At 38.4% G+C, this 24,220-nt stretch overlaps 1 protein-coding gene across 2 annotated transcripts in view; it reads right to left on the bottom strand.

Annotated features, from left to right (window-relative positions):
* LOC140734939 (zinc finger C3H1 domain-containing protein-like) overlaps nt 1-24,220 on the bottom strand; it is a 65,841-nt gene that overhangs the window by 7,767 nt on the left and 33,854 nt on the right. For both annotated transcript variants that reach the window (XR_012100643.1, XM_073059661.1), the window contains exons 16-27: nt 21,450-21,556; nt 19,258-19,389; nt 18,677-18,798; nt 18,396-18,497; nt 17,719-17,835; nt 12,574-12,760; nt 8,364-8,550; nt 7,398-7,589; nt 4,311-4,551; nt 4,117-4,222; nt 3,723-3,921; nt 2,693-2,787 (exon numbers count right to left, since the gene is read on the bottom strand). Coding sequence is in view for 1 of the 2 variants with exons in the window: in XM_073059661.1 (XP_072915762.1) it covers nt 2,693-2,787; nt 3,723-3,921; nt 4,117-4,222; nt 4,311-4,551; nt 7,398-7,589; nt 8,364-8,550; nt 12,574-12,760; nt 17,719-17,835; nt 18,396-18,497; nt 18,677-18,798; nt 19,258-19,389; nt 21,450-21,556 (1,787 nt within the window). In the remaining variant the exon portion in view is untranslated. The remainder of the gene's footprint in view (nt 1-2,692; nt 2,788-3,722; nt 3,922-4,116; nt 4,223-4,310; nt 4,552-7,397; nt 7,590-8,363; nt 8,551-12,573; nt 12,761-17,718; nt 17,836-18,395; nt 18,498-18,676; nt 18,799-19,257; nt 19,390-21,449; nt 21,557-24,220) is intronic.

Raw genomic sequence — 24,220 nt, 5'->3', positions numbered from 1 at the left:
TGACCAATCATGTGAGGTCAGAGGTAGAGTATCTGCCAAGAATGACCCTGCTTTTACCACTTCAAAATCTTTCCAATACTTAAAGCACAATTCAGTAGCATGAAATCATGTTCTTCACTTGCCTGGATGAATGCAAATCAAACAACATTCATGCAAGTCAACATCGTCTAGGATAAAGCAACTTGCTAAATTTGCATCCATCCACCACCTAAATATTCATTCCATGCACCAGCATCAGCCGTAAGTCTAGATAAGGAGATTCCAACCTGGAGTCAATGGACCTCTTAAGGTTGGGAACCCCTGCTCCAGAGTCTCATCTACAAATGGTAATGCAGTAAATGGCTCTGGCTACTGAAAAGTTATCTCCTAAAACTTTAATCTCTACCATAAACAAGTAGAAAGGCAGTAGGCACAAAGATACAGCAGCATCTGCCGGTTCTCCTCCAAATGACACATCATGCAACTTAGAAATATATTGTTACTCCTTTGTGATCATTGTTATACACCCTGAGATTCCTCATCCAACAGCATTGCTTTTTCTAGCAGGACTGTAGTGGTGTAAATTGCTGCCCACAATCACCTCAATCTCAATAATTAGAAATGAGCAATTAATGCCAACAACAGACTCATCCTGAAAAAGTCCACATCTAGCTCACTAGAGGTTGTGTGAAACTCAAAAGTGATAGATTTTCTAACCAACATTTCAAAGGACAACATGGTATTTTTAGAGTGATACAAACTACATTTTTAAAATACTATATCGACAAATAAAATTAAACAGCAAAGTTGAGGAAAATCAAAATAGTGGAAAAATAAAAATACTCGTGTCTCCAAACAAAGCATAATAGCACAATAATCATATCACAGGGAAAACTGCAAAGCAGTGCTCCCATACTATTTTCAACATAAACATTTTACTTCTGCATAACAGCATGAATGGAAGCCACTGACATGACGAAGGAAGCCTTGAATACCACCAGAGATAGAGCACCTTCATTGCTGCCCTAAATGCTATTAGCAAAATGGGCAAAAGAGAAAGGGAGAGAAAAGCATGAATGACTAGAGTGAATATCATATACATTACCTCACTCAAGACAAAAGAGACTGCAGATGCTGGGAAATGGAACAAGTTCAGAATGTTAGAACTCAGTGGGTCAATTAGCATCTTTGGAGGCAAACAGTACAAGTACAAAAGGTAATTTTTGGGTGAGGAATTCCTGGTTTTGGATTCTTTGATGCGCTTTTTTCCCCCATACTGGATCCCATGTTGATGGGTCTCAAAACAGATCACTTGCACTCAAGGATACAACAGATGATGACCTGGCAGCTGGGAAAGCTTGCATCAAGTTCAATCAATTTATTTGATGCTGGCAAGATCCTGACCCCAGTTCACTGGTGAATAATAGTCTGGTTGAGTCAGGTGGGATGGGGATTTTGGGCAAGTGGAAGGGGGCAGGGATCTGGGGAAATGAGAGTGATGAACAAAGGGAGAAAAACAGGTGAAACATTGTGGCCTTGAGCAGGTGTACTGAGGAAAGATTTGTCTTCATGACTTCAACGTCTATAAATTGAAATTCTGATTAAAGTGTCATTAAAAAACATATTTGGGATCATAAAATCATTATTGCTAAAGAGGTCATTCCATCTAGTAAATTTCTCCAAGCTCTTGGTAATCAAGTTAATTCTATTTTCTTGAATATTCCCCCAACACAGTGCATTTAAAAATTACCTTCAAATATTTAGCCAAATCTGTTTTGAAAGCCACAACTGAATCTGTAACTACACATCTTCATGCAGTGCAATGCAGATCACAAGATGGATTTTTAAAAAAAAAACTTACTTCACATTATACATTAAGCAGAATCATACGGCAAACGAATAGGTCTCATGTTCAACATGTCTGTGCTGAACATGATGGTAAATTAAACTGAATATCTTCAGCCTGCACATGTTCCATATCCCTCCATATTCAGGTGCCTATCTAAAAAGGCCTCAACATCCTTATTGAATTTGCTTCCACCACCCACTTCTGGAAACCTGTTCTTAAGAACCTTAGACTCTGGGTATAAAAAATGTCCCACGCACTTTCTTTAAACTAGCCCCTCACCAAATGCATGTCATGATAATTTGTATCAATATTATCTTTGCAAACTGACATCTCTTAATCCATTGGCCTTGTACTCATTGGTACGTTTAACTTAGCCTCGAGTTTGTGCACAATGATCAAATTGCCATATCTACTTTGCTCCATAGAGCTTCAGATTTTCTATTCTACACTCAAGCGAAATCTATTCCAGTAAGTGTTTTCTGCACCTCCTCAAAAGTTTAATATCATTTCTGAAGTATGATGACCAAAGGTGAGTATACAGAAATTTTAAAATAGTCTCTTTGCTTTCCTGTATTGCATGCATGGTGATAAAGGTTTTCTTATACACATTACCATTTGGTTGCTTTTCAAATCTATATTATAGTAGCATGGGGATTGTAACGGTCAGAAAAGACAGTTATTGGTGCATTTGACTTGCCTGTCATATAAAAGAAAGTAAAATTCCTTACATGCAATTACACTATAAAGCACGGATTTTATTGGACTAGTAAGATGCAAAAAGAAAAAACATTCTTAAAAAGTTTAAACTTATTAAAAAAAATTAGGAAATTAAATGAAAAATCCTACTAATGCTTCCAAACATACCGTAAAATATAAGCAGGGTCATGATCAGGGACATCCCCCTCAAAAAAGGAGTTGACAAATTCTTGAAACAAAGCTGGAACGACATCTAACCTTTTCTGCAATGAATGATAATAGTTCTTACATGAAAAACATTTCACAATCAAGTACAATTTGTGATTCAATGTAAAATATGGTTATTTGCAATTAAAATGCAGTGTATTTTTAATTGTTTGCATTTACTGTACAGAAAGAAATATTTTTCAACATATACCAACACAAGGAAAGCTATTTCATGTGTTGAACATTGCGTCACACACAGGCAAAGTGTAAATGTTCAAGAGAAAAAAATGGGCTTTGAGGAGATACATAAAGGGCATACATCTACCAATCTTAATCTCATTTCTCCCCACACAAATAATGAGCAGCACTTTGTTTTCATTCCTTGGGAGGTAAAGAACATTAACAAGACTATATGGGTTATTTCAAGTTAACAATAGGAGTTAACAAGTCCCAGGTCAGCTGGCGAAAAGAGGACAACAGGGTCCCTTCAGTAAGAAAGTTATTTAATTAAGATTATAGAAAAATAACTGAGCTTGTGGTTCTCTCCCACAGGTTTGCTGAAATTAATCTCAGTACCTGTCATACTAGATTCTGGCAAGTTTAAAAACCTCAAGGTGACAAATCCAATAGTTTCAACAGAAGACAACCACATCCCAAATCTCCAGCTGCATATTGCTGACTGTTCAGAACTAAGTGCATAAAAATTTGACATTATTTTTAATCTTTCTTAGAAATAACTTGCCTGTTAGCTATTATTTTAATTTTCCTGTTTAATTTGTTTAACAAATCATTGAAGATGGTGCTTAAATGAAAGATAATGAAGGCATTGTTCATCACTGCCACAAGATGATAACCATGATAGTCATGCATAGAAGCACTAACTCCAATCAAATAAAACATACTTTGTAAAACTTGAGTCAAATGGAATCTGATTTCAATGTGTTGACCAAGAAAGTTCAAGATGGAAATTTAAAATTTTTTATATACACACCACTGAAATAAAGAATTTGAATGCGTAATAGAATAACTGAGCATTATGGGGACTCCTCCTAAAAGCACAAAGCCACACATTCACAGCATCATCAACTTGTTTTCTTTCCAAATAAAGGTCAGCTAGAGCTTCAGTGAGTTGGTAAGCAGCTGGGCAAGACTGTAACAGTGTTTTGCAGAGGTTTTCAGCAGCTTCCCACCTGAAAGACACATTTACTGCATTAAAATTTGAAATATAAATGTGAACTCAAAACAGATAAATGTGGCTTAATATTCTACAAACAAGTCCATAAATTCCAATCATTCTCAAGTTGCACCTTACCACCACAAATTCTGACGCTGAAGCAGTATTGCATTTATACCTCAATGCCGTTTAAGAAATTTAAGTAACATACCTCCCCATTAGCCTCAGTGCTGAAATCATATTTCTGTAAATTGGAAGGCAGACTGTAATCCTCTCTTCCATAGTAGAGCAATCCCCAGAACATGCTTGAACAGCATCTGAATACATTGTAAAAACATGAATTGTTATTTTGACCGACAATTTAACAGATACAAATGAAAGATACAAAGATTAATCTGAAATCACCTTCAAACAATGCAAGCAATGTATCAGGGTGTGTCTTGATATCTGCTGACGATTGCCAAGGGATGAGAAAAGGCTCCTTCATTACAAGCTTGGAAGAATTGGCTACAGCTGGATCGAAGAATTTGGAAGGAAGACTGTTGAATTCAATGAGGTGAATGTAGGCTAACCACGCCAGGCAGCATTCATTGGCATTTAAATATTCTGCCACACTTTTGTTACCATCTGAAGTTTTCAAGGCATTCTGTAAAATACATGTCAAAACTACAGATAACAATTCTCAATTTTCACATTACTTTTGCCAAGTGCATAACAGAATTGAAAGCTACCAATACAGGACGCAACTTCTCTTAACATCAGCATTATAGCTACAAAGCTCTTAAAATTACAACCCGACATGTTACTTTTATAACACTAAAATGCAAAGTGTAACATCAATTCGGATGAATTGCTACCACTTCAACAGTGGGAATACTGCCACTGAATGTCTTCTCAAGCTTATCAAGTTTTCCACAGAAAGAAAGTTGCCTCTACCATTTTAGTCAATCTCTAAGGCATTCTCTTAATAGACTAATTTTTTTTTCTAAAACATGGCTTTCACAAATGAACACAATATGCAGCAGTGCCTTAACCAGCATTTGAAAAGCTTATGAAAAATTTAACATTTGCCAAATACTACAGCTGCTGGATGCTAGGTAGTATTCTGGAGTTCTAGTATATAGCAAATATTACAGTCAGTCTTCAGACCCGAACATGGAGTGTAGAATGAATTTAAAATACAGCTCTGTTCAATGGTCTTCCTGGAGCTGCAGATTGGTGCTGATTGCAAACCAGGAAACATCACTTGATGTTTTAGACCTGACGAAGGGTCTCAGCCCGAAACAGCACTTCTCCCTATAGATGCTGCCTGACCTGCTGTGTTCCACCAACATTTTGTGTGTTGCTTGAACATCACATTTGATGTCTGCATATGCATGAATGCAGCTAGATTGTATTCATGCCAATGCTGATTAAAATTCATTTTAGGTACAGGGGCCCCGGTTTTCAAATGTTCGCTTTACGACAACTCGCTGTTACGAAAGACCTACATTAGCACAGGCAGTCCCCAGGTTATGTACGAGTTCCGTTGCCGAGTCCGTCTTCAAGTTGAAGTTGTATGCAAGTCGGAACAAGTACATTCGGTATTATTTAGCGTCAGTTAGTCAAACGTTTGTCTTAGTATATATTTTACCTTTCTATGCATATAAAACACTTAAGAAACGTCTGTATTCCAATAATTAAACCAGTGTTGCTTAGTAATAATTGTAGCTTTCATCCGGACAGGGCCTTTCACATGCTCCATTATTCTCACTTTATCCTTTAAAATTATTCCAATCGTTGATCGACTGCAGCCTAACGCTTTTCCAATGCCTGATGACATTTCACCTCTTTCCAAATGCTTTATTATTTCTACTATTTTCAATCGCGATCGCTTCCCATCAATGGAACAGAAACACCGCGGGCGCCGAGTCCTGAGCTCCGCCAGCTCCCAAGGTCTGCTGGGTCCTAAGGACCACCACACTGAATTCCCCGAGTTCGAAAGTCCACCGCACTGAGACAGGTTAAATGGGACAAGTGGGGGCTGTGCTGGGTTTGGGTACTGTATTTGATTCTCCACAATATTCCGTATGGAAATTTAAACTGGAGGTGGCAGTGTTTTTTTAAAAAATGAAGTCGAGTTGCAAGCTCGTCATCAACCCGGCACGGATGGTAAGGGAGTCACTGGATCGACATCAACCAGACACGGGAGCGGTCTCTCACTGGATCGAACTTGGGAACCTCTGCTCTCCAGCCCGGCGCTGATCTCACTGCACCACGAGCTGACTCAGAACAGGGTGTGGCGGGGGGGGTCAGAGTGAATCTTGCTAAGAAAATTTTAAGCCAAATACAAAGTTACACACTCACAGTGTCAAGGGCAACAACTTAAAATGGCAGACGGTGTCGCAATCCGACTTAAAATGCTGGACAGCGTTCTCCTTTCTCGGTTTGTAAGTATGAATTGTCTGTAAGTCAGATGTTCGTAACTCGGGAACTACCTGTACCTGTTTTCGCTAACCAAAGAGGATTTCCTCTTTTACGGAAAAAAAGACACCTGTTTTATACGTGTGTTTACCTCGAGAAAGACTACAATGACTGTGAAGCCTTGTGCGGGCAGTTGTTTGCGCATGTGCGTACGTGCGTAGGTGTGTACGTGCCTTTTTTTTCCTCCAAATCGATTTTGGCTTGCTGTCTTCCCGAGTTTGATAAGTGAAACTACACCGTACATACAATATTTCTACTTTATATAGGGTGTATATTTTATCATATCATTCCTGCTTTTACTATACGTTAGTGTTATTTGGTAGGTTATTTTTTGGGTCTGGGAACACTCAAATTTTTCCCATATCAATTAATGGTAAATGCTTCTTCGATTTCTGACATTTCAGCTTACAAACAGTTTCATAGGAACGCTCTACCTTCGAATAGCAGGGGAAACCTGTATCTGGAGTATGGGTGTGAAGGAAGTGGTGTGTGAAAACTGTAATTCTAAAGGAAGCACTGTAGATACATTGTAACTACAGAATTGACCTGTTACCTTTGATGTTTAGCAAATAAAAATGTCATGTAATACTGGGTCGGACAGGCCTCTTCTTCCAAGAGTGTCTCAAATATGATGCCCGATGCTTATTTTGCTGAATAAAGGCTTTTATATCCACTAGTTTCAATGTCTCTCCAGTGACTTTGTTCAGTCACAACACTGTAAATGAAGACTAAATAAGAGCTGGTGATGTACTAGTTAGTGATGCACAAAGCAAGAGAAACTAGTGAGTGTTCATTAAGCTTTAAATAAGAATCACTGACTTGAAACATCAATATTTCTTGTTCTTCCCGACCCACTGAGTTGCCTCCATTATTTTCCTACATCTGCTACATTAGTTTTGTATTTCATGCTCCAAATAAAGACACGAGTTTCAATAACACACTTTAAAAATAAAATTCTCAACTTGCCCTATCACTTTCAAAAGATCAGCTGCAGGATCAAGACCACCAATTCAGAAAAGAAAGGCATACCTGAAAAATGGCTAGTGCATTCTGTTGCCTCCCTGTAAAGAGACTCAAGTGTACCCAAAACAGCAGAGCCTGAAGCAGTTGAAAGGACAAAACTTCTGATTTTTCTGATCCTTCAATGGTTTCCATTAGAAACTGCACAAGTCGACTGCAAACATAGTCTTTTCCTTCAAATGAGTTCTCGAGCATTAAATACTGCAAGCAGAGAGAAAATAAATAACTTAAGCCTCCAAATTCAGTTAGTTGCCTATTATACCACTGACACTTAGGGCAGCAATGAAAGCCCTTGACCTCTGTTTTCACTACTGTCATGAAAGTCCCAGGTGGAGACTGAGGAATACCATCGCATGCAGAAGTAGAAGGATTCTTCATTGCTGTTTCTGTAACAATTTTGTTTTACCAGTCAGGGATGTTAGCCCTGACCTGATCCACTGAACCTGGAGGACCAGTGGACCACTTTTAGTCTGGCCTCTACCCTTTGACCCTATTGGCATGGGTGACCCTACAAAGAGCTAAAGCACAAAGCCCTGACTCCAGCCAACATAGCATTCTGGGTCATTGAGGCTCACAAGCCTCCAAACCCAACAAGGTTGTGGTTCTCTGGGAGGTAAGGCTCCAAAGGAAGAGCATCAAGTGCTTCTTGCCTTAGAAACCTTGTAAGTCACAAACTGGGTAATTTTCAAGCACACGGTAATAAAATTAGTTTTAAAAACTTTGTTTGATCACTAGACACAGTAACAATATTCCTAATATACCAAGAATAATTAATGAACACCAATATAATCTGATGCAAGTTTAACCTATCGTCTAATAACTGAGCACTTTGATGGAGTTACAAAACATACTCAGCCTTGGGAATCAGAATTTGAACCCAAACACGCTAATAAACCTGGCCATCTCCTTTCCAATCCATTCCTAAGAAATCCTTTTACAGTATATGTGGACAATTTCCACTGATTCAATACTTACTGTCCACCAGACATCATGAGTCGAAGCATACTGCACTGCCGTTTCACACATTTCTTGAACCTCTTCCTTTGTGCCTCGCTTTGAGAACAAGTTGAGATAATGGCACCATATTTCAGGATTTGCTCTGTTAATTTCAAGAGCCCGAGCCAAAGCATTCAATGCAGCATCTAAACATTCTGCAGGCGTCCTAGTAAAGAGACAAATAAAGAAAAGCATCTAATATTAAAGTCTCATTCAGAAACTGTATCAAGTACAATAGAGCAGCTTCAGCCCCTGTAATTAAAATATGCTGATTTGGGTCAACCAACATAGCAGTCAGGAAAAGGACATTTTCTTAGAAAGTAATGTTGAATTTTAGTTCATTATGTAGGTGAGGGAAGAGGAAGATTTTCATTTTGCACTGTGCACAAACCCATCCCACCACACACCAAACCACTACTTATTTCCTTTCAGCCACCTCATGTAAACACACTCCTGTGCCTACCGTCACTTTATGGACATACAATCAACTTACATAGATAATAAATCTACGTGAGCTATTTTATGTATTTCTATTTATTCTGTTTTTTATTATTGTTTATTGGAATATTTTATTTTTGTGCTGCATCAGATCCAAAACAATTATTTCATTCTCCTTTACACTTGTGTTTGAAATGTCATTAAACAATCTTGAAAGCTAATATTAACTTTTATAAGTACATTAGTGCCACCTACTGACAAAATAGCATTCCATGTGTAATTGAAGATGAAAGAAAATTACAAAAAATAAATTACAAAAGTTTGCACTGAGCAGATTTTAATTCAGTTTTAGATTTAAGTAACAAAGGGCAACCGAAGACCTTGGGTATTTCCCCAAGAGCTTCCACTATGCAAAACTCAATTAAGGGTCATACATTTACATCATACCAAATCCATAAACAATATTAGATGGCATTTCTGACAACTTTCATTAGTGCAAGTTGTATATTATCTTTATCACAATCTCTTCAGTTTTAAAGAGCCAGCAACTCTCACTAGAAAAAGTGAGATACTTTAATGAGACAAATTGCTCATCAAAGGCTAATTTATACTTCTGTGTCAAATGAACGTCGTAGGTATGGCGTAGCCGCGTAACCTACGCCATAGCCTGATGTGCACCTCTCCAAAAATGTAACTGCGCATCACAGCGACGCAGACTGCAACAACTGTGATTGGTCCACTTGGTAGCATCGCATTTCCTCCTGTCTATAGGCATACTGTGCGTACACTGATATGAAATAAATGGTTGGAGACAATGAACCAAATCATCAAACTGCCGACATCCGAAAATATTTGAAATGCATTTCCTCATCCATGTCTCTCAGTGGCCAGACAGGCACAGAAAAATTCACCCTCCTTCTGCCTCAATTCGTTCAACCGTCATACATACCATCTCCTCCGACGTCTTCTCTCTTTTCTGCGTTGCAGTAATTTCAATAAAAGTCCCTTGTTCAACATTTATTAGCTCCAACCCCAACATGATGCGCTCAGTCGCCATTGTTTGAAGTACATGAAGAAACTCTACAAAGTGGCATAGAAACCCCACCGCCAACTAGCGTTTTGGGGGTGAATTGCAGAGCAATGTATACACACCAACACACAAGTATAAATGCTCACAACGGCGCAGGCCACTTACGAAGGCTTCGGCATAGGCTACTATGCAGAAGTACAAATCAGCCTTAAGGGAGGTCATGTGTTTGGTTGCATCTGCAACATGTGACTGGCTGCACAAATCATGCACATCTTGGACGAAGGTTGAAGCTCTTACAGTGCCTTGTTATGAATCCCTATACTAGCCTCAGTTGTTGGGACATTCTCCCAACTCTCTAAACCAGGGATTCCCAACCTGGGGTCCACAGACCACCCCCCAGTTAATGGTAGGGGTCCATAGGATAAAATAAGGTTGGGAACCAATTCTCTAGACAGTATAGACTTGACAAGGGTTCCTTCTGGGGTATAACCACTGTTTCTAGCAAATCAATGACAAATAGCTTGGTTTCTGAAGCTAAATAAGATACTACCTTCTGCTGCTGAATAAAACGAAAGGTCATTGGTAAATTTACAAGTTAGGTAAATCTAAAAGGCACTAAGAATCTATACATTAACCCAAATTGAAAAGAAAAAAATACTGTTTGGATTGTTAAAAAAAGCACAAGGGTGTAACATTAGAAGGTGGGGTCAGATGTAGATTGGAGAGGAAAGGATGGATTAGCAGCCTCAGGAGATTAAAAGCATAGAAACAAAAAACACAGCTGGAAAAGTCTCAAGACATTTTTATTTTAACTGCATATTTTTAAACTGGTGACTGCAAAGGTATACCAAACAGTAAACTGTTCAAGATCCTATCATAAACTTCAAAAGACTACAATTAACAATGATTAATTTTGCTTTAAAGTTGACATTAACTAATTTAAGTCAGGTAAGACCAAATAGATTTTAATTTTAATTTTGCTGTTTTTGGTTCCTGGAGTGGCTTATGCAAGCTTCATACAGTTCATTGCTCCAGGACTTCCTGCTTTCACAGACTTCTAGATTTAAACCCATCCAGCTTTCGTTTTATTCAGCAGCAGAAGGTAGCATCTTATTTAGCTTCAGAAACCAAGCTATTTGGCATTGATTTGCTAGAAAACAAAATCCAAAACAGAAAATCTTTGTGCAATAAGTAGCAACTGATCACTTCAGTTTCTGTGCTCATGCAGCTGAGTAGCTTTAAATCAATACAGACTGGAAAGAACTCCAAGTAAATATATAATCCAACAAGTCAAACCCAATTTGCAAATGAAATCCAATTTTTGTAAAAGGATTTACATTTAATTGTCACTTACAGATGAAGTTTTGCACAAAAGAGGATATTTCTACAGACATGCCTATTTTGATGACCAGCAAAACTTAATGCAGTGTACAGTTTAGTAAATTTGCTGAGAACCAGTGTTTATTTGGCACGAACTGCAAGTGAAGAATATTAAATCAATGTAGGATTTCAGAATTTGATTAGCACCAAGTTTATTCAGGATAATCTCCCAATTCAGAAGTTGATTTGTTAGCTATTTGATAAAGATGTCTCTGATAGCACTAACATGATTTGTTTTCTATCCAAAGATGCTAGCTGACTTGCTGAACATTTCCAGCATTTTCTCCATTCACAAACCTGGGTAATCCAAGGCTACTTATGTGCAGGAGAAATAGCAGACAACATGCAATGATACAATAATGACCAAGTTATCAGCCTTTAGGTGTGCCTGAGGGAAAAAACTGTCTAGAAAATGCTTAGAGTCTAAAAAGATTTTTATATCTCCCGAGTAAGAGCAAATTGCAGTTTGAGTCGGTGGTGAGGAAGCATTCATTTCGAGAGGTCTAGAATATAAAAGCAAGAATATAATGTTGAGGCTTTATAAAGCATTGGCGAGGCCTCAGTTGGAGTATTATGAGTAGGTTTGGGCTCCTTATTTTAAGAAAGGATGTGCTGACATTGGAGAGGGTTCAAAATAAGTTCAGGAAAATGATTCCAGGATTGAAAGGTTCATCATATGTGGAGTGTTTGATGGCTTCAGGCTCTACTCACTAGAATTTAGAAAAATGAGGGGTGATTTTATTGAAACCTTGCAAATATTGAAAGGCCTCAATAGAGTGGATGTGAAGAAGATGTCTCCTCTGGCGGGGGAGTCTAAGAGGACACAGCCTTGGAATAGAGGGGCATCATTTTAGAACAGAGAAGAGAAGGAATTTCTTCAGCCAGGGAGTAGTGAATATGTGGAATTTGTTGCCACAGGTTGCTGTGGAGACCAAGTCATTGGATATATTTAAGGCAGAGGTTGATAGGCTCTTATTAGTCAGGGCATGAAGGGATCTGTGGAGAAGGCAGGAAACTAGGACTGAAGGGGAAATGGATCATCCATGATGAATTGGCAGAACAGACTCAATAGGCCAAATGGCATAATTCTGCTCCAATATCTCATGGTCAAATGGAATCTCAGTTTAACAGCTTATTCAAAATCAGAAACATCTGACAATGTGCAATTGCCTTAGCACTGCAATTGAGTTTTCAGTAGAAGTCAATCTCAGATATTGAACCTAATAACTCAGGGGTGGGGGAGCTACCAACTTGCCACTGCTGACATGGAAGGAAACTGAGCAAGATAATTAGTCTCATTCTTCACTGCATAGCAGTTAAGATGAGAAAACACATACATACCCTTCCCTTTGATTCAGATATTTGTATGTGAGTTTAATCCAAAGCTGTACATCTTGGGGATTTTCCATCACACTTGTTTCCAGGTTGGCAATGTCATCAGTCTCTGCTGTAAAATATCGGACATCATCTGGAGTAATAACTGTATCTAAAGCTTCAGTTCCAGACCAGGAAGGTTCCATACACTTAGCTGAAATACAAAAGAATTGTTTTTTTAAAAATCCCCATCCACATTAAACAGTGATTTAAACTACAGTAACTTAACATTCAGAAAATATGAGGTCCCTGTTGGTCAGAGTCCACCATGGATCTTGTGTCCTAGTTGTTTAGATAAGCAAGCCTAGGAAGTACAATATGGAGAGCAAGCTGATGCCCATGTAGTAAGCTCCTCCTCTTCATTCATCTGAGGAACCCAATGAAAAGGCAGAGGCCGATATAGTTTGGTACCAGCAGTGTTGCAAGAGTTGCCAGTCAGCGATGAACTCAAAAATCCCTTTTGAAAATGGTTGATTTGTGATATTAGTACATCCCTTCAGAAGTCTCACTTAACCCAACAGATACAATGCAACCTTTTAAATGCTAGTTGTCAAATTCCAGCCCAACCCAATACCAAACTCAGAAAGCTACCCACAGTGCTGTAAATATACTTCACGGTGGTGCACAAACCACAACCATGGCCTCTGAATCTACAAACGTGATGTCAAGATACCAGATGAGTTTGGTTGAAATACAAAATATTGTGCGTTTCCATATTGCTGCTGGAGGCCTGAGATATTGCACATTGATAGACAGCTGACAGGAGTGTCAGGGGCAGCAATGACTCCCAAAATTAAACCAAATTGCAAGAAGTTTAGAGGAAATTGCTTGTCAAATCTGGTGAAAATCCAAAATAGAAGAATTTGAGGTGACCACATCTTAAGAAATATTACCATTCCCAGCATAGCTTTCTTTGCTAAGTGTTTTACATGAGGTTTACAGCTCGAAATAATTACATAAATTTTCTGCAGTTTTTAAATTCAGCAGGATGAAAAATAAAAAACCAACTTGGGCTCCACAGTCAAAAGAGGTAAGGATCTCAAGAGCATTTAGGTTACCAGATAATTTTCCCTTTGTACACTGAGATTACTAGACTTGGACTGTAGTTGTTTGACCACGTGCCTCAATAATATCAATTTTCTTTAAGTAGAAATCACACACTTCTAGGTTACATGACTGAGAACAAAGGTTAGCTGATTATCAGTCATTAGTCTTTCATACAGAATTTGAGCATCAACACCTTCCACAATATTCAGTATAAACCGGTTCGGTTCATTAAAAAAAATGTTCACTGAATTACTGGTGGTGGCTGGGGAGCTGCTTGGCCTCGGTCGTAGCAAGAACTAAGCCTCAAGCTGTGCATTGCCTGTTTACAGTTGCCCAGAAGAGAGGCGGAGTCAGCATGCTGCACTGGAGGTGGTATGGCACAGTATCCAAGCTGAATTCAGTAATAATGAGTTTTTTTAATTGCAGTAAATTTCAGTATCTAAACATTGAATACTTGACTTACACTGTAGAGTAATGAATGAATCAGAGTGTAAGCAGATGTGTGTTCTGAATTGAGAATCTGGACTATGGTCAGATGCAAAACCAGGTTCAAGTTCCTGCTCTCTTTAAACTTACCAGCTTCATTTAAAGTATACTATTGTGCAACATATTAAAAAAGTGAATTAAGTGTTGAATAAAACTTAAAAGTTCAGAAAATCTGCTCGTCCAGCATTACCAAAGTCCCTAAGGTGCCAGACTATTAGTGTTATTATATAACAGTAGGTGAATTGACTGGACAATACTCATGCCTTTGGATACAGGACCTATCGTCAAGTGAGCCAATATGAATGCTGAGTGCTCCCAATATATTTTTCCAGTATAATTAAAACAACAGCAACTACTTGATAATGTGAGTAACGGGCGACATGGCAGTGTAGCGGTTAACTCGGTGCTGAGTTCAATCCCAGCATCCTCTGCAAAACATCTCTGTACATCCTCTCTGTAATGCATGAGTTTTCTCCAGGTCCTCCGTTTTCTTCCCACAGTCTAAAGATGTTAATCGGTCATTATAAACTGTGCTGTGATTAGGTTAGGGTCAAGTGGGGTTGGTCTGGCTTTAAGGGTCAGGAGGGCCTATTTGAATTGAATTGACTTTATTTCTTACATCCTTCACATACATGAGTAAAAATCTTTGTTACATCTGCCTAACTGTGCAATTTATAGTAATTTCTAATAAATAGTATGTACAACAGGACAGTCAATATAGCATAGAAATACAACTGTATCAGTATGAATTAATCAGTCTGATGGTCTGGTAGAAGCTGCCTGTTGGTCCTGGCTTTTATGTTGTGGTACTGTTTCCCAGATGGTAGCAGATGGAACAGTTTGTGGTTGGGGTGAGTCAGATCCCAAATGATCCTCTGGTCCCTTTTTACGCACCTGTCGCAGTAAATGTTCTGAATAGTGGTAAGTTCACATCCACAGATGAGCTGGGCTGTCTGCACCACTCTCTGCTGAGTCCTATCATTGAGAGAAGTACAGTTCCCATACAAGGCAGTGATGCAGCCAGTCAGGATGCTCTCAATTGTGCCCCTGTAGAAAGTCCTTAGGATCTGGGGACTCATACCAAACTTCTTCAACCGTATGACATGAACGTGGCACTGTTGTGCTTTGTTCACCACACAACCAGTATGTACAGGCCACGTGAGATCCTCAGTGATGTGGATACCAAGAAAGTTAAAGCTGTACACCCTCTCAACACAGATCCATTGATGTCACTAGGGGTTAGCCTGTCTCCATTCTTCCTGTAGTCCACAACCAGCTCCTTTGTTTTTGTGACACTGAGGGAGAGGTTGTCTTCTTGACTCCACTGTGTCAGGGTGATGACTTCTTCTCTGTAGGCTGCTTCATTACTATTTGAGATAAAGCCAATCAATGCAGTATAGTCAGAAAATGTAATTAGCAGACTGGAGCTGTGGGTGGCGACACAATAATGGGTATACAGAGAGTAAAGGAGGGGGCTTAGGACACAGCCCGAAGGGAGGAGCCCACTCTTACCACCTGCCAGCGCTGTATCACTAAATAAAATAAAAAATAAAAACCAGACAAATCTAATCTGGTGAATTACCACCTGGTCTACTGTCAATCAGAAAAGTCATGACACAGGTCACTGTCAGTGCTATGAAGTGTCACATACTCCAGTATGCTGGTTGGGTTACTCAAGGACCATTCATCTCCATACCGCATCACATTCTTGGTGCAAACATGAACCAAAAAGATGAATTAGAGGTTTTTTTTGGGGAGGTGGGGGAGAGAAAGAAAGACGTAATTAGCACAATGCTTTACAGTACAGGTGACCCAGGCTCAAGTCCCATCACTGCCTATAAGGTGCTTGTAAGCTCTCCCTATGACTGTATGGGTTTCCTCCACGTGCTCTGGTTTCCTCACAGTCTAAAGACGTACCAGTTGGTAGGTTAGTTGGTCATTGTAAACTGTCTTCTGATTAGGCTAGGGTTAAATCAGGAGATTGCTGGGCAACTTGGCTCAGAGGGCTGGAAGGGCCTGTTATGAGCTATATCTTAAGCAAAAAAAATAAGAGGACTATTAAGGAAGCTAAGGATGATGGCTGTCACACCACTGGAAAACTCTGGTATAGCATTAAGGCATTCTGATAAAATGAAGCCAGTAGGCAAAAAGCTAAAGAACTCCAATAAGTGGAGTCACACCTCACACAATGGAAGGAGGCAGCAGCAGTTAATCCAGCCACAAGACATCACTGCAGAAGCTCCTGAGCACGAAGTCCCAGGCATGATCACCTTTGGCTACTGCAAAAACTTCCCTTCTAGCACATGGTTAGAAGTGCAATGTTCACTCATGTTTAATTCCATTTGCAACTCCTCAAAATACATTCCATGCTGATGTAGCAAATGTAGACAACATTCACCATAAACTGAAAAGTGGTAAGCAACGTTTATGTCACAACAACACTAGGAAATGCATATTTCTGAGTCTAACCCCTAGACCAAACATTCAGTGACATCACCAGCAAGTCCCCTACCACCATCATCCTGGGTTCATCACCAACACAATTACTGCAGCTACGAGAACTGTATTGCTTGCACAGAATAACACTGCCTAGACAGCACAAATCAGCAATGAGACACAGTGAGTGAAAATGCTTTGATAATGGGAGAGGTCAGAGGAGAATAGCCAGACTGGTTCAAGCTGACAGGACGGTGACAGTAAATCAAATAACCACATGTTACAAGTGGAGTGCAGAAGAGCATCTCTGAATGCACATATTGAACCTTGAAGTAGATGGGCTACAGCGCACTAATAAAAATATACACTCAGTGGCCACTTTATCTGCTGAGCAACTTCCATTTTAAACAGGGATCACTGTTAAATAGTTGGAAAATGTAATACAATGCAAATTTCTGTCCAGAGTTAATTTAGCATAGTTTATAATATTTCCATTTGCTTACTGTACAAACAATATCATGTACTGTACCAGATTAGAACAGCCACTGCATTGCAACTATGATTAGATTTCAAAAGTCCTTTTCTTTTGGTTATAAACCGCTTTGGAATGCCCTAGGAGATTCTGAAAAGCTCCACTTAAACTTGGGATCCTGCTTTTTTTTGTGCCTTCAATCGCTTTGTTCTATTAAAGAATGTATCCATTCAGCAAATCCTATTATAAGCACAACATTTCCATATAGAATTTCAAGAGTTAAAGCCAGGTGTGTTAGACAACATTTGAATCATTGCTAGGAAAATACCATTGGCCTTTGAAGGACAAATTTATTGATGCTTTTTTTTTTAAGAGCACAAGATAGGAAAGAAAGATTCCACTTAAACAATAGAAACTGTATAATTCACTTATCATAATAATCTACTATCAAAGGTTGAATAGAAGACCACACTGCTAAAATCACACTATGAATGAAACACTGAACAGATGAGCCATTTCGTTTATCCAGTGCTTTATCAATGACCCACTATTACAGTAGTTAAAAGAACAGATGGCCATGTATTCAGACAAGATAATGATCACATTTTCCAAGTACTGCCAAAACAAAATAAATGGGTTTACTTCTAAAACTCATTCTAATCTTATCATACCGTATCGTACTGGTCCAGAATTTTGTTCATCATCACTGTTGCTGCTTTCAGAAACTTGTTTTCTCAGAAGTTTGGGCTTCCATTTCCTTCTCTCTTTGAACGTCGTGTAAGGTGGTGCTGAAAAGCAACACAAATGTACAAGTTTTCAGAACTTGAAATGAAAATTCTTTTATCAGCTGGCAGTTTACACCTTAGATTTGAAATAGCAGCATATCCACTAAGGTATCAACATCAAACTTATCAAATTTAGTGAATGAAACTATACCAGTGCTTTGATCTCCGAAGGATATTTCGTCATAATACACTTCTACACTATGTTTAAGCCGAATTCACATTCTCGCTATAAGATTTGACTTTGGATTACTACCAATTTGACAATTATCAACTTGTTCTTACTCCAAGTGTAGAAACATTCTTTTTACATCACCCAACTCCCTACTTCTCTTCAGAAGGTATTAACTTCTGTTATGATACTTTCAAGTTAATTCTTCGTGATGAGCCAATATCTTTAATAACAAGCACATTGCCATAAATTGAACTCAATTCTTAATTTAAAGATAGAGGTCCATGGAATAAATATTTCATTATTACATCAGAGACCACAAGTTGTGAATCAGAGCGTGGCAAGTTTGTTCTGTTGGCTATAAATAATAACTTAAAGGACAATAGTTACTTACTGTGACCAGTACTTTCATTCACTTTGCTAACAAGTAAAACAGCCATCTCATCTGTGGTCATACGATCCTTGTTTTTACCAAACTGTTTATCCACATAATTTTCTGTACATTGAAAAGAGAAATTCTATATTTCAACATTTTTGCTTCAGGTACATTTTCACTCAAACACATTTGGCATGATCTTAAGAGCTATAAATTATTTTTAATCAGTTTGTAATAATGCATTATTAATAAATTAATGTTGTACAGAAATGTCTAAACAGTACATGATACATAGTTACCAGCTGCAACTCTGATTTCTTCATCTGTACTAAAATCTGAACATTTAATCAGAGATAAATTGTAGGAGAGAAGATCTTGAAACAGCTGGGATTGATTTAAAATGCAGTCTCTCATGTGCTGCCTAGACAAAAGAAAAAATATACGTGGCTTTAATAGATAAAATTTCCCCTTTCTACACTGCTAAACATTACAGCAAAATATGAACCAAATTACCTCTACATTTATTACCCATTTCATATTTTAATTGCATTTGCATCTGAATCCAAATCCCTCCAATCTTGAACATGACAATATGGAAATAAATTCCCTTTTCCTACTATTGGAAATGGGAATTTATAAAATTCCCATATTGGTACTTTAAGGTTCCTAACAATACGATCAAGTAATTAATTCTAATGACAGGAATCAGATTTATTAGCAGTTTCATATGTTTAAATAGTATTAATATAAAGGGCAGATTCCACCATAATAAAAGTGAGTGCTTTATTACTCTTTCACCATCAAGTGTTATCTTGTGAAGTCAATGCAATAATCAATTATTAAACAATATTCATAGCAATACTAAATACAGTATACATACCATTGGCAATCATCATCATTACATGTACCAGTTAAATCAAATCGACAGAAACATTGCTTGGGATCAATCAAGTTGCTATAGGAAACAGAACTAATCAGAAGTTTCTCTTTGTTACGAAAGTAAGGACTGAACCTGCAGAAAAAGATTGCAAATGCATAGTGTGAAAATGATAGTGAACTGACAGAAAAACTCTACATTTGAATCTTGAAGCAATTTAACAATAAATAATTCTTCAATTACAGTATTCTATTGCCAATTTCAAACCTGCACATTTACAAACAAGCAAGTCTTCTGAAATATCCATGCTACGGTGAAATAAGACAAATTCTATGCATTCAATTAAGACACTGTTCCCAAACAACCAGATTTGTATTTGGTGTCTGTACATCAACTGGAACAACGCATCCAAATGCTCAAGCATAAATGCACAATTTTCAGAATGTGAGCCCGCAAGCAAAATGTTTGAGAAAAAATTCCTTGTTTTAATAACCATTAGAATAATTTCCTGCAATTTAGATTTGATTGATGCACAAATGATCTGTGCATTATCATTATTTTTGAAAAACAAAAACATTCAGCTCTTTCTACATGAAATTGTTTAGATCGCTGTTATACCAAAACTCAGAGCTAAGATTCTACTGTATATCACTAAGAAATGCATGCCAGTCTGGATTAATAAAACTATGAAAATATGCCACAGCTCCCAAATGGCAAAATGGAGTAATTTCATTAAAATGATTTCTTTTAGTGCTATTAATACTTGTTCTGCTCACATTTTGCTCTAAAATGACAACCTGAGTGAAAAGGCATCAATTTAACATTGCTTATTCCAAGATTCCACACAACTATGTGAAACCATTAAGTGCTTTCTAAAGCACAAAATTCACTGAATTGTTTTCATTCAACATGTTTAGTCAAATTGAGATCTTGTATGCAGTTAAAAGGAAGTCAATCTGATCAGTATGCTTTTCAAAAATGCAGATTGAAGTACTTTATGGTCCATAAACACAACTTCAGATTAAAAGCTATTACTATATTTAAGCTAAAATGGTATGTCACTGCAAACAACCAGTGATGTTCCATTTTACCACGAAGAGCAAAAATTGATTCACAAATACATGCTATTACTTTACTTTTCAGCATCTTGTCGCAGTCTAATTTGTTATAATGCTCTTGGTCCCAGAGTCTACGCAACCAGAGGTATGTACACACCATAGTTTAAAAAAGGACATCTCAGGTTGCACACTGCTGCCTGGCAGGAAATTCTTGCCCTCTTCTACCACTCTAAACAAAACTGTTTTCAGTCCCCTGAGAGTCCAACTGGAGTAAAGTACCAATTTGTAAAGGCAGCTAACAAGGGTCAGCACTATTAAGCAGAGCAGTCACTCAGCAAAGAGCTTTACAAGCCCAACTGACAGTCACACAGCTCATCCTAGTCTGTTCTATGCCAGTCCTTACAGGCAGTAATTTTTCATTGCCTTGGTGGCTCAATTCACACTGAGATGTGGAAATGAGAGCTCTTTAACTGTTTCATCACTGCAAGAAGCAGTTAGGGGGGTCATCTTCAACATGTATTGCCAAAAGGGTCCCTTTTAGTGCAGATTATATTAACACTTATTTCAGGAAAAGCAAAGTATTCAGGTAATACGTGCATTGCTTGTCTTTTGCATTGACGAATGTTTCCTGGGAAGAAAGTCCTGCCCTCCTCTACCACTACCAGCAATGAATCCAAGTTTTAAATCTTCATGACTCCATCTGTAAAGGCTGCTGACAGGGGTTGATGGAGTTATTAGTTAATTTGGCAAAAAAAATTAACAAATTTAATTAGCAACCCCTAGAAGGTTATCTGCCCTTAGCAAAGTTACTATCACTTCAGGCTGAGATACAACTGAATCCTATGCACACCTTAGGAACTCAACGAATAGACAATCCATTGTTGCATTAACCTTTTAATTCACAACTGAAAACGTTACCGAATAAAGCAAAGCCAAAAAAAATCCATGTACTTGCAGTTGTGTTAGAAGAGTTGAAGCAATTGATTTGTGTGTACTAAGTTAAATACCAAATTTTGGTATGAATTACATTTATATCCTCTTCCAATATAAATTTCAAGTCAAAGGTTCTATCAAGATTGTAATTTTATCTTATGTAAACAAAGAAACCACAACTTTCTTCCAATAAGAATTTTATACCTGTAAGATCTGAAGACCAAAAGAGGGCTACTGTATGTTCCAAATGGCGCTGGTTTCAAATCAACTTGTCTTGACTGTAACACTGCATCCAAATTCACAGGAATCTCCTGCAAAAGATTTTTTTTTTTTTTTTAAAAACAAAGAACATTCAATAGTTTTTTCATGTGCGCTCAGGAGATTTACAAGTAACTTGAGCAGGAAGCAAATGAGCTAATGAATACTAAAAATGTGCTCTGAAATTAGAGGTTGAAGATAAAATTATAACATTTTCTACAGTTCTACACTTCCATGGCCCTTCAGGACTGTATGTTTAGTCAAATGTGCAATCGCAATCAGAAAGATCACTTGCAAAATTGTACCGGGAAAGCATCAAAGTTATCATATATCCACATAATGCAAGTTGCCTACATTCTTGACAAGGTTTGGGCATTGAAACATAGAAAATAGGTGCAGGAGTAGGCCATTTGGCCCTTTGAGCCTGCACCACCATTCAGTATGATCATGGCTGATCATCCAACTTAGAACCCTGTACCTGCTTTCTCTCCATACCCCCGATCCCTTTAGTCACAAGGGCCATATCTAACTTCCTCTTAAATATAGCCAATGAACCAGCCTCAACTGTTTCCCGTGGCACAGAATTCCACAGATTCACCACTCTGTGTGAAGAAGTTTTTCCTCATCTCGGTCCTAAAAGGCTTCCCCTTTATCCTTAAACTGTGACCCCTCGTTCTGGACTGCCCAAAATCGGAAACAATCTTCCTGCATCTAGCCTGTCCAATCCCTTTAGAATTTTATACGTTTCAATAAGATACCCCCTCAATCTTCTAAATTCCAGTCAGTATAAGCCTAATCGATCCAGTCTTTCTTCATATGAAAGTCCTGCTATCCCAGGAATCAATCTGGTGAACCTTCTCTGTACTCCCTCTATGGCAAGAATGTCTTTCCTCAGATTAGGGGACCAAAACTGCACACAATATTCTAGGTACGGTCTCACCAAGGCCTTGTACAACTGCAGTAGAACCTCCCAGCTCCTGTACTCAAATCCTTTTGCCAACACACCATTTGCCTTTTTCACCACCTGCTGTACCTGCATGCCCACCTTCAATGACTGGTGTACAATGACACCCAGGTCTCATTGCATCTCCCCTTTTCCTAATCGGCCACTGTTCAGATAATAATCTGTTTTCCTGTTCTTGCAACCAAAGTGGATAACCTCACATTTATCCACATTAAATTGCATCTGCCATGAATTTGCCCACTCACCTAACCTATCCAAGTCATTCTGCATCCTCTCAGCATCCTCCTCACAGCTAACACCGCCGCCCAGCTTCGTGTCATCCGCAAACTTGGAGATGCTGCATTTAATTCCCTCGTCTAAATCATTTATATTTATTATATTATAATATATATATTATATTATATTCCCAGCACTGAGCACTGAGGTACCCCACTAGTCACTGCCTGCCATTCTGAAAAGGTCCTGTTTACTCCCACTCTTTGCTTCCTGTCTGCCAACCAATTCTCTATCCACATCAATACCATACCCCCAATACCGTGTGCTTTAAGTTTGCACACTAATCTCCTGTGTGGGACCTTGTCAAAAGCCTTTTGAAAATCTAAATATACCACATCCACTGGCTCTCCCCTATCCACTCTACTAGTTACATCTTCAAAAAATTCTATAAGATTCGTCAGACATGATTTTCCTTTCACAAATCCATGCTGACTTTGTCCGATGATTTCACCTCTTTCCAAATGTGCTGTTATCACATCTTTGATAACCAACTCTAGCATTTTCCCCACCACTGATGTCAGACTAACCGGTCTATATTTCCCCAGTTTCTCTCTCCCTCCTTTTTTAAAAAGTGGGGTTACATTAGCCACCCTCCAATCCTCAGGAACTAATCCAGAATCTAAGGAGTTTTGAAAAATTATCAATAATGCATCCACTATTTCTTGGGCTACTTCCTTAAGCATTCTGGGATGCAGACCATCTGGCCCTGGGGATTTATCTGCCTTTAATCCCTTCAATTTACCTAACACCACTTCCCTACTAACATGTATTTCCCTCAGTTCCTCCATCTCACTAGACCCTCGGTCCCTTACTATTTCCGGAAGATTATTTACGTCCTCCTTAGTGAAGACAGAACCAAAGTAGTTATTCAATTGGTTTGCCATGTCTTTGTTCCCTTTGATCAATTCACCTGTTTCTGACTGTAAAGGACCTACATTTGTCTTGACCAATCTTTTTCTTTTCACATATCTATAAAAGCTTTTACAGTCAGTTTTTATGTTCCCTGCCAGCTTTCTCTCAATCTTTTTTCCCTTTCCCCTCCTCTGCTGGTCTCTGAATTTCTCCCAGTCCTCAGGTGTGCCGCTTTTTTTTTTTGCTAATTTATATGTTTCTTCTTTGGACTTGATACTATCCCTAATTTCCCTTGTCAGCCATGGGTGCACTACCTTCCCTGGTTTATTCTTTTGCCAAACTGGGATGAACAATTGTTGTAGTTCATCCATGCGATCTTTAAATGCTTGCCATTGCATATCCACTGTCAACCCTTTAAGTATCATTTGCCAGTCTATCTTAGCTAATTCACGTCTCATACCTTCAAAGTTACCCATTAAGTTCAGAACCTTTGTTTCTGAATTAACTATGTCACTCTCCATCTTAATGAAGAATTCCACCATATTATGGTCACTCTTACCCAAGGGGCCTCGCACGACAAGATTGCTAACTAACCCTTCCTCATTGCTCAATACCCAATCTAGAA

The sequence above is a fragment of the Hemitrygon akajei genome, chromosome 10 (assembly GCF_048418815.1).
Source record: "Hemitrygon akajei chromosome 10, sHemAka1.3, whole genome shotgun sequence".
Lineage (NCBI taxonomy): Eukaryota > Metazoa > Chordata > Chondrichthyes > Myliobatiformes > Dasyatidae > Hemitrygon > Hemitrygon akajei.
This window is presented reverse-complemented; position numbering and strand designations above follow the sequence as displayed.